The 12,314-nt window shown below is 33.1% G+C and overlaps 1 protein-coding gene across 1 annotated transcript in view; it reads left to right on the top strand.

The window, feature by feature from the left end:
* Positions 1 to 8,803, top strand: part of LOC306637612 (uncharacterized protein) — a gene marked incomplete at both ends in the record, with an annotated part of 28,242 nt that extends 19,439 nt beyond the window's left edge. Inside the window, one exon of the mRNA XM_079100414.1 lies at positions 7,873 to 8,803. Within this exon, the coding sequence (XP_078956540.1) occupies positions 7,873 to 8,803 (931 nt within the window). The remainder of the gene's footprint in view (positions 1 to 7,872) is intronic.
* Positions 8,804 to 12,314: the final 3,511 nt, after the last annotated feature.

Raw genomic sequence — 12,314 nt, forward strand, 5'->3', positions numbered from 1 at the left:
TATCTCATACTGGACACAAAGGCGGTAAACATACTTCGGAGAAAAGAGCCTCTTCAACAAATTGTGTATATCCAAGTACAGCAGAATGAAATTTAACCCCCATTGCCTATTCCACAGGCAACTCAACTCAAAGTGGATTAAAGAACTAGATATTAGACTAGAAAACCTACGTCTGCTAGACGAAAATATTAATTGAGTGGTAACGATAGGCAGGTAAAGATTAGTTAGAAGAATTAGGTCACTGTTGGTGTGCTTTGGAGTTTATATTCTGTCCCTTGAGTGGAACTGCCCCTCTTCTTCCTGGTTGCTGTGTCCTGAGCTGCTTTCCTATGCCACACCCTCTGCCATGATGTAATGCTCCACTTTGGGCCTAGAGTTGGATGACCATAGCATAAACCTCTGAAATTTTGAGCCAAAATAAATCTTTCTTCCTCTACATTGGTTTTGTCAGTTCATTTTTGGCCACAGTGATGAAAAAGTTAACAAAACACAGACTTTGTGTGTGGACATTTTGATTAGAGAGTAATGTGGCTAAAAGAATAGAACATATTGATTCCTGCGATCTGGTGCTAGACTGCTTTGTTCTGGAGTACAAGATTATTCTCATGTTCAGGTTCTGAAGATCCCAAGGAAGCATTCCTAGCTCCTGGGTGCTAGAAAATGGGACTGTTGGCAATCAGGAATGTGGCCACTGATTTCTTTGAAGAGGAATGGGAATGCCTGGAGCCCACTCAGCAGAATTTATACAGAGATGTGATGGTAGACAACTACAGAAACCTGGTCTTCCTGGCCATGTGTTGTCGTCATACCCAAGAATTTGCACACAAAAATATTTATTTCAAAAAATGATAGGGAAGAAATGGAAATTGTGACCTTGAATGTTTACAACTAAGAACAACATGGAAAACTAAAAATCATACTGGACAGAAGCCCTCCAACTGTGAGGAATGGGGCAAAGCATTTAATCAGAAAGCATACCTTATTCAACACCAGAGTGTTCATTCTGACAAGAAGCCCTACCAATGTAAAGAATGTGGAGAAACTTTAAATGAAAAATCATCTCTTAATAAACACCATAGAATTCCTACTGGAGAGAAGCCCAGCAAATGTGAAGAATATGCCAACTCTTTTAATCAAAGATCATCTCCTATTGAGTACCACAGAATTCATACTGGAGAGAAGACTTAAAATAGTAAAGAATATGGCTAAGATTTTCATAAAAAATACCAAGTTGTTTGCCACCACAGAATTCACATTAGAGGGAAACTCTACAAATGTGACAAATGTGGAAAAACTTTTAATCACAGATCATCTCTTACTGAGCACCAGAGAATTCATACTGGAGAGAAGCCCTATGACTGTGTAGAATGTGGCAAAGCTTTTTATAGCAGATCATCTCTTACAAAACATCAAATGATTCATACTGGAGAGAAGTCCTACAACTGTGAAAAATGTGGTAAAGATTTTAATTGAAGAGCATACCTTATTTGCCATCAGAGAATTCATACTGGAGAGAAGCCTTACAAATGTTAAGAACATGGCAAAGCTTTTAGGCAGAGATCAGCTCTTGCATGACACCATACAATTCACACTGGAGAGAAGCCCTATGACTGCAGAATGTGGCAAAGCTTTTAACCAAAGATCAAACCATAATACACATTGAGAATTCCTACTGTGAAGAATCTTTACAAATGAGGACACAGTGCCAGTGCATTTAAGGCTGTTTCAACTCTTATTCCTCACGAGAGGGATCATAGCAGAGAGGAATTATGCAGATGTGAAGAAATGTGAAAATGTCTCCAACAGTTGTTTACACATTACTCAGCAAATGAGAAGTGAGAGAGAATACAAGTGGAAAAAATGTTTCAAGGTTTTAACCATTGTGCAAACATCACTAAATACTACAAAATTCACGGTGCAGAACAGAACCAAAAATATATGTGTCCAAGCCTTTATTAAATTTCAAACTTTCATTAATATCTGAAACCTTATTTCTATAGACAATCTGAAATAGCATTTGTTCAAAATATATGCCTTAGATCAAAGCAAAATATTTATAATAAAGGAAAAATATTTTACAAATTAAAAAAAAGAATAGAAAATATTAATTTGTCTATTTCCTCTTTTCCCAGACAGCTAATTTCATAGTTAGCCAACATTTTCTATATGTTTATGGGTATGTTTGTATTTGTTGTATGAGAAATTGGCCTTTCAGTAATATTTACCGATGCCTTTACTTGTTCTTAGTGTACTAAGAACTAATTCTGGAAGACTTAACTCACACAGAATTTTGTAAATTGTTCGATAGGCTGAGGGTTGCTTCTTTATGGTACAAAAATGGTATGAAATAATAGAAGTAAAGAAAAACCTGTATTTTGTTTTACCTCAATCATGAGGGGAAGAAATATAAGGAGATATATAGGAATCAGAAGCGTTTAGATGAGTAGGTCCTGCTTTTACTTTGCCAAGCTCCAGTCAGAGGCAACCTTTGAAATTCAAAGGGAGTTGTTGTGGAAATACATTTTTCCCCAGATGGTGCCATTTAGTGTTTTTTTATGTAGTACAGTTCTTTCAGATAGTCAAAGCATTTTAGATAACTGCAGCACTAGGGTTTCCCTGGTGTTTGAAGGACTTGCATACTCTGATGACATTTAATAGTAAAGACTTCTTCAGAACAAGAAGCTCTGTCCAAATAGCCCTTTGGAGCTTCTGTATGATAATGGTCAGGTCTGACATCTTTAATCATTGGAGGCAATTGTATTTCAGAAAGACATATTGGGAATTTTAATGTGAATTAAATGTCAGTGATTCCAATGTTGGCGATAGTGCCACTCTCAGAGACTCAAAGACTGCAATGATAGTGAGTCTCACATTTATTTTTCCATTATATTTTCTATAAAAACCATGTAGGTTATGGATGATAATGCAGACAGTCATACACTTAGTCATGTTGTAGTGTGTATTGCTATTTTGCCAGATTTGCTATACCTACTAATGTACTTTCCATAAAATACCTGGTATGAGATGAGTTTATTGATGTTGGAAGTGCATTATTTTCAGTGCAGAAAATGAATGAGGATATGAATTATTTTATATTCACCGAGGATGGGCAACAGTGTATGTAGATTGCCCTAGGGGTGAACTAACTCTTCTGTTCTTTGAAGGAAACTTTATACTCTGGAAATTTATAGTACAGTAGCTTGTTCATTGTATTGATGATACCATGTTCTTAAACCTGATGAATACTTTTGACTCCATTGTAAAGTTTATGTGCACCAAACAATGATAGATAAATATCTTGAGCATTCTGCAAAAATAATATGCTTTAGCTAAAGACCAGGTACAGTCACAATGTAGATTTAATGGAGATAAAAGGAGTTCATCTAGAGATCTTAGTTTTTTTTCTCCACATAGAGATTTGATAGAAATTAGATTTTATTTCTTTGAAGTGCAGTGGAGATTCCTTTGAAAGGAGGTGATTCTTTTGAAGGGTGGTGCCTTATATTTGGTAACAAGACAGAAGGAGTCTAGGACTCTAACTCTTCAAGTGGATGTGAATAGTCTTTTAATCAGGAGTGTGCATTTTACATTATATGAAGAAGTAAACATCTTGTGTCTATCCATTAAGATATTTGGGGTTATCTGTAAATACAGTTAGTTTTACAGTAAATAGTGTACAGATGAACGACAAAAGACCTTTCAATTGTGTACAGTTAATTACTGAGTCTCTTAGTATAGAGATAAGATAATCAGCATTAAGAATATTCATTGCTATTTTATGTGGAATGAGAAGTTATAAATTGTGAGGAGGTTATGTGTATGGGGTGGTGGTGAAAATATGTATATTTCTTAAGATCAGTCTGGTATCAGTGTGGAAAGAGTATTAAATGAATCTCTTATCAGATGTGGATGCTGTGGTTAAGAGTTTACTTAACAAATCTAGGCAGGAGACAAATATATCTTGAATCTTCAAGGTGAACTGTGGAAATGAAAGATATTTGTGAATTTAAGACATCTTTAGCAGATCAAATCTAGTGAACTTGGCAATAGCTGAAACAACAGAGTTGAGGTAAGGTTAGGGTCAAGGATATGGACCTGGTTTATCATTTGCATCTGTGCTTGTTTGGTGGCATTCTTCCCTGTGACAGAAACCCTGGAGGAATACCAGGTTTGGGGGTGGGATAAGAAGGGACCTTAATCTCAGATTTGGACATGTTAACTTTGAGGAAATTTTGGGATATTTAAATGGAGATCAAATTGATTTAGTAGTTGGGTTATAAATAAGAGAAATAAAAGGAATGAAAACATCTATTGTAAAGTCTGTTCTGTTATTTTATAAAGAATCCATGACAGTAAGCCCTGAGAACACAATGTGTAGTTTTAATTGTTAAAACTAGTTGTTTAGATGATTTAATGATTAGTTACAATGCCCATTAGATCAACTTTCACATCATCCTACTGGGAATTTCTGGGAAACATTAAGAGAATTTCAAACAACTTTAATGAATACAATATAAGAAAAGAAATGCTATCATTGGAATTTCTCCTGGAAATTGTATATGAGCACTATTGCTTTATTTTATACCTTTTATATTACTTCTGGAAAATGAGCCTATTTCCAATTTTCCAATATTTAATGGGAACTAGGTGAGAGTGCAGAGATTTTATAATTTAATTAGTATTTTAATTTGTCTGAAGACATCAAAATATTTAGGTAAGAAATTAAAATCCTAGTCATATATTTATAAGCAGCAACCCAAATTTCAACAGATAGAATTAAATGCCCATATGAACATGTATATTTCAATTAGCATTTTCCTGTTCCAGTAACAATTGATGGGAAGTTTTCTATTAACTAATAGAAAAATAAAAAATTGGAAAATTCAGCATTGTTCATAAGAAAAATATATTCAGTTTTGTAATGTGAAAAATTTCCTTATGTGTGACATAAGTTTTTGTGTTAAAATATCACGCTGTAACTTTCCAGAGTGAGAAATTGCGATTTAAGATTTGTATGGCTGAGAACAATAAAAATTCCTTAATTTCATGGAATCATGAGAGTTTGGGCTAAAGTTATAGAAATAATCTCAATAGACTTCCTTTGTCTCCTTTTGCACTACATAACTCTTGAAAAAATTCATAGTTTACTAATTTTGGGGCTAAGATATACATTGCAGAATCTAAAACCAGGAAAACAATAATTTAGTTATTTGACTTTAAAAAGTGTTGGAACAGTTCATTCCGGTCAAATGTCTGATTTTAATTTTAATCACTACTTTTGTTTGGCTCTTGTTCATACTGGGGCTCTCTTAAGATTGTATATTTACAAGTAAGAATTTTAAAACTTGTTCATTCTTCTATTTTCACTGAGAATAATTTAGCAGTCATTTATGCTAAATGTTTAGTTTATGCTAAACTTTATTTATTTTCTGAGCTATCTGAGCTACAACTCCAGCTACCCTGTCCCCCTTATTTTTAATTTTCACAGTCTGGCTAAATTGGCCAAACTGGCTTCCAACTTGCTGTCTTCCTGCCTTAGTTTCCCAAATTGCTGGGATTCAAGTGTGAGACCACACCTGGTATGAACTCTAATTCTTAGAAAAATAAATTTTATTTACATTTTAAAATAGGACAAACCCAGTTTTCCTAATATTTTCTGATAATAAAATTCTTAATGCATCCTAAATATCTAATGGTATGACTATAAAATTATGAAAATGTTTTATCATAAATGAAATACCATTAAAATCTTTTACTCTCAATGTACTTCTCATTTCACAGCAGCTAGAAGCATTGTAATAACTAGAAAACTTCTCTTTAGGATTTTTCCAGAGACTATTTGTAGATTATAAAACAAACTAATAGACTTATTTCATGAAAGAACTAAATTTTATATTTATAATAGTGAAAACAAATGAAGTATATAAAAATAAACTTAATAAGAATGTTACTGAAATTAGACAAAAACTTTAAGCAACATTGTTTTAATATTTGAATCCCTATTGTGTAGAATTGCAGATAACTTGAGAGGGTTAAAAAATCATACCTAGTTTTGAAACTCCAAAGTGTTATTGATTAAAAATATCTAAAAGAATATACTAACTTCCCTGAAGGCTATTTATGAATTAACCTGATATTTAGATGCAAATTTTAAAAATTATTATCTTCTAGTTTTGCATTAGACAATTTATTTCCAAAGTCTCTCCTCAAAAACAGAATTGGATTTCACTTTTCCTATTTCTGCTTTCCACTATTAGCATGTTAGAGACTCTTTCACAAATATTTTATGTATGTAATATATATCTTACTACATAATTGTATTAAAAAGCAGCATATTATAAACATGATGCTTTTCTTGTGGAACTCTTATTTTGACCTCTTACTTTCTTCTCCACTTCCCTCATTCCTACCTCCACTTCCATACCAGAAAAAAACAGTATTATAAACTTAATTGCTAGTATCTATATTTTTTTCTAGGTGGAAGAGACACATATAAATGCATTGTTTGCTTTATAATAGTGAGATTATAGCATTTATTCTTCTCTGTATCTTACTCTTTGTAAGTTCTTTACATTGTGGTAATTCTTATTTCAATTATTATAACACTTTTTGTAATGGCTAATGTAATTTTATTTGCACTGCGCTATCCAACCATTCACTGTGAAGTGTGTGCTAAATGCCTCCTTGACTAATAATACCTGACATATTCCCTGTATAATTACCTCTAAGTACCTGTAATTTATTTATAATGTCTATATAATGGAAAATGTTAGATCCAGAGGCATATTACTTTTTAAAAATTTAATGTTGATTATGTAAAATTCCTTTTCAAAAAGTTATCTGCAATTAATATTTCAACAAGTAATGTATGAAAAGTACTACTTTTCTCACCTCTTTCTGCTAATTCTAAACATGAAAAAAGAGATTTCTGTGTTTTGTGTATGTGTCTCTGTATTTATTCATGACAGAAAGTTGAGCATCTATGCATTTTATTTTTTGGTCAGTTTGATTTGTTCATCTGTAAATTTGTTTATTCATATCCTTTATCCATTCTTCTCTTAGATTATTTGCTCTGCTCTACTCTATTTAACAGAGAATTTTGTCATAGGCAAAAAACTACATACTTCACATACATGGTAAACATATTTCATGACCTATTGTATACCCCTTGACTCCTTTGCTTTGCTGTAAAATTATGTGGTACTAGTGATTGTATACTGGCTTTATTTGGAGAAATACCCTTTAATATCTATGTTACATTATTCTCCCCTAAATTTCATAGAAAGTATCTATGGGATGAATTAGGAGTCTAATTTACTTCCAGACAAATAAAAACCAGCATCATCACAATCCATTAATCATTATCCTTTTCCAACTAAATTGAAATGTTTTATTTACTTAAGCCACAGTCCTGTATGCATTAAATTCTATTTCTTAGCTTTCTGTTCTGTTACACTGATTCTATGGTGCATTCTTATGCAATTATGTTAATGTTTTGATAGATGCCTTTATAGTTCAATATCAATTAAGTTAATCTTGATAATTTCTACTATTTATATATTTCTAGGGGGGAAATAGAAACAATTCTCTTCACATGAATGTTATAATGATTTTATGTAGATTAAAAACAGACTGAAAAAGATTTTCATTAAACTTACATATCCCTTTAGACGAATTTTTCATTTTAAAACTTTTTATTATGAGGAATTTTGAATGTATAGCAAATATAGACAAATAAATGTAAAAATTTGGAACTCTCATTTGGATGAGAAGTACCTTTTAGGAATGCTTTAGTCACAAAACAATATAAACAGATTTATGATTCTGTTATAACTGTGCCTTACCTTTTCTTTCATTTTAGTGATTTTCCAGGTCAAATATGGCAGAAGAAAATGTGACTCTGGTGACTGAGTTTGTTCTCACGGGACTTACAGACCAGCCAGGGCTGCAGGTGCCCCTGTTCCTGGTTTTCCTCATTATCTACCTCATCACCATGGTGGGCAACCTGGGCCTAATTGCTCTCATCTGGAAGGACCCCCACCTTCACACCCCCATGTACTTCTTCCTCAGCAGTTTAGCCTTGGCTGATGCCTGTACTTCATCCTCTGTGACCCCCAAGATGCTTATTAATTTTTTATCTAAGAATCATAAGATATCCTTGGCTGAATGCTTAACACAGTTTTATTGTTTTGGTTCCAGTGCTACCACAGAATGTTTCCTCCTGTCAGTGATGGCCTATGACCGCTATGTAGCCATATGCAATCCCTTGCTGTATCCAGTGGTGATGTCCAATAGCCTCTGCGCTCAGCTTATAGGAGCTTCATATTTTGTTGGTTTTCTGCATTTAACAATTCATGTGAGTTTGTTAGTTAGATTAACTTTCTGCAGGGCCAATATCATACATTATTTCTATTGTGAAATTTTACAACTATTCAAAATTTCTTGCACTGATCCTACAGTTAATATACTTGTCATTTTAATCTTTTCAGCCTTCATGCAAGCCTTCACCTTTGTAACCATTATGGTCTCTTATGCCCATGTCCTCTTTGCCATTCTTAAGAAGAAGTCCGAGAATGGCAGACGTAAAGCCTTCTCCACCTGCAGTGCCCATCTGTTCTCTGTCTCTTTGTTCTATGGCACTCTCTTCCTCATTTATGTGGGTCCAGGGTCTGGACCAGATGAGAATAAGGAAAAAATGTTTTCTTTATTTTATACAATAATAATTCCCCTATTAAATCCTTTTATTTACAGTCTGAGAAACAAAGAAGTTATAGGTGCCTTGAAAAGAATAATAAAAAAATAAATATTTGTCAGACAAGTTTCAAACTCTTTCTTCTTTATCTTTTATGGAAAACATAAAAAGACTAGAATCAAAACAAACAAGTCTTTTTGATTAGCCACTACTCTGCCATTTTACCAGTAGACTAATGGTTACAGTGGTTTGCTTGAGCTGTGTGTGAAGAAATCCAATTTTGTATTTTGGATCCAGTGCCAAGTGGGTTTCCTTAGATATGGGTTCAGAGAAAATGTAGTCACATTAGCCATAATGAGCTTATTTAGATACATTGTGCTCCTTTTTATCTTTGCATTTGCTTTTGCAAATCAGGCATTTGTTATAACCTTGTAAAATTATAGGTAGTAATTAGTAATTTTATTGAGCAATAGTGAGAAAAATTTGCTAGTAAATAGCTCTAATTGAGCATGGCCTCTAAGGCAGTTACTTATTTGAATGAGCTTAGTTTATCCCTCTGAACCTGCAAAGTAATAAGGGTTTTTTTTTTTTCAAACTCAATGCTGCAAGACTGATTAAAATAAAACTTTGGTCATATTTTTAACTTCACACATTATTTTTATATAGGATAGTAAATATAACAAGATATTTGATAGTTTATAAATTGAAGAATAATTTTTTTTTAGTAGAAAGCAATTTCACTTAAACTTGTGAATGCATTACTATTTTTCATGTTTTTCTAGAAGCCCTCAGACAGAATTCAAGCAGACTAGATCAGAGATAAGAAGCTAGTTTATTATTTAATGACAGGAGAAAAAAATTGTTCCCATGAATTCTCCATATAAATATATATTCCTATGAATATTAATATATTAAATGTAATATTTGAGTATTACATTGAATATGTCTATTATATGTGATATATAATTATATACATTAATACATTATTATATATTAATACATTATTATTAATACATTATTATATATTATTATAGTGTAAACATATTTTATATATATTTCAGTGATCGTGTCCATGAATTAAATGTAAATTAGTGGTTGAGAATTCACAGGCCTAATTTTACACTTATTATAGAAAAATACGACTCAACTCCTTTTTAGTAAGACACTTATATTCCTTGATCAATCTGTTTTTCAGTGTATTTATTTAAAAATGATAAAAATAAAGAATTAAATTTGTTTAAAGTTGTTGAAGATTGAAAATATACCTTTTTCCTCATATTTGTCAAACATTTCACCTTCTGTCAATACTTTCAAAAGTATACCAAAAGTTTTTCTAAAGGTTTAGGTGTATGGTATCTTTTATTATTCATTTGTTTGTCATAAGTGTATTATTGGAAAAAATCAACTTGCTTGGTCTTAAGATTAATTTCAGTAAGTGCCCCCAAACAAAATTTATTTAAAATGTACCCTGCATGAAATATGGGGGACAATCTATGAATGTAATTTAGATACGGAATCAAACCTCAATGATTAAGCAAATTAGATTAATAAAGGCAAGCAGGAAAAATGGCTACAAATATTGCTTCATTATTTATTTGTTTATATTTGATATTGGGATGCTTTATCACTGAGTGCCATTTCTAGTCTGTTCTATTCTTTTTATTTTGAGATAGGTTATGGCTAAATTGCTGAGGATCTCATTAAATTGCTGAGACTGGCCTTGTTTTGGGGTTCCTTCTGCCTCATCCTCTGGAGTTGCTGGGATTGTAGGCATGCACCATCATGCCTGACCTGTTTTTTCCCTTTACAGTAGCATTAGCTACTATCAGGAGAACACAAAGAAATAGACTTGACTTTGCCAAGAGGAGGCAAATATGCAAAATAGAAGATGAGTCATGAGATGTTTCCTGGGAACCTTGCAGATACTATGTTTATTAAATGACTAGAAGTGAATAATGAAATGTCCAAGAGGTATGAAGACATGGACCTAGGACCAGTGAAATTAGAGGTTCCTGTTTAGTAATTGGGACAATTTACCAATTGATAAACACTAGAAACTTGAGTTCTTGTTAATCCGGATACTCAGAGTGCATGATCATGAGTAATATTTTCATAGTGAAGAATCCATTTTTTTCTGAATACAAGGAATTGTGTGACCTGGCTTCAATAAACTTCAGTATACATTTATCACTGAAGACAATGGTACCCCATGGCTAAAGTTGCTTATACTGAAAAAAGATACCTGCCCAATTTTTTCACTCATGGTAGATGAAAAACCCCTGCAAATATAGTAGAAATAACCTTAGATTGAATATTTATTAACCATAGAATTATTATTAATTGAAAATATGTCCAAACTATGATACATTCAGTTACAAGGCAGTTCATCTTGCTTAGTTCACTTAAAAATCTGCCTGTACAGTGCAGTGATGACAAACTAACAAACTGCTATTAATAGGTCTCAATGATGGATGAAAATTCTGTGTCATTCAAAATAAAAGGAATGATTAAGAATGTTCTGATTGTTGTACACCTGCAATCCCAGCTACTTGGGAGAATAAGGCAGGAGGATCAGTTGAGTCTAAAAATCTAAATACAGCCTTGGCAACACGGTGAGACCCTGTTAAGAGAGAGAATGAGAAAGAGAGAGAGAGAGAGAGAGAGAGAGAGAGAGAGAGAGAGGGAGAGAGGGAGAGAGAGAGAGAGAGAGAGGGAGAGAGGGAGAGAGGGAGAGAGAGAAACTGATCTAAGCACATCAAATTATTTGATGGCTTTTTAAAAAAGAAATAAATTAGTGAAAGTGTATAAAATATGGTGGTGAATGATTATGGTCTAATAAGTGGAAAAGTCCTGGTGTCTTAGAAATCTACCATTGTTTGCTATAAAGACCCTAATAAATCTGTTCTATTTATGCCTGTTAGGGAAATGTGAAAAAATATTGGGAAACAAAGGGGAAAGCCAGGCGCAGAGAACATTCTTGTTATGCAATAGAATGCAAAGGTCATGATCTATTTGCAGAATTTCAGCTGAGAAGTTCAGGGAGGTATGCTTGCTCAAACTTGAATAGCATTGCATTGGTTTACAGAAGTTTCTGGGGTTGTATGCTATCAAGATTACAGAAGCAAGGAGATAACAGCAAGTAGAAGAGAGAGCAATATTAGAGGACCAGAATAAAATGTTGTGGATAGTGAGCTTCTGTGGTAGTAGGCACCGAAGTTATATTAAATTAAAAATTGGAATATATGAAAGTAAGAATGCCCTGTAGAACCATCCTCACTATTTAAAGGTTTTATTTGGCTGTATATGTTATGTTATGGGAATAGAGGGATTTACCATAGCCTGCTGATTTCTTATCAGATACTAGATACTTATGCCTCTACCTATACAAATGACATACGCATGAGATGCTTCATAATTGGTAAATTTTCTCTGAAGTAGGAATTAAGCAAAACCAAATCCCAGGAGAATAAAAGACTTCTCCTTTGGGGAAAAACATGGTAGATATTAATTCACAGTGACTAATATCCTGGAGGGGTACACCTCTGAGTTAAGAACTGTGGTAACATACATGACTACACCAAGCAACTAATCATTCCAGCTAAACTGCGGAATGTGCATAATC

Source organism: Sciurus vulgaris (genome assembly GCF_902686455.1).
Source record: "Sciurus vulgaris genome assembly, chromosome: 10".
In the NCBI taxonomy this organism is placed as follows: domain Eukaryota; kingdom Metazoa; phylum Chordata; class Mammalia; order Rodentia; family Sciuridae; genus Sciurus; species Sciurus vulgaris.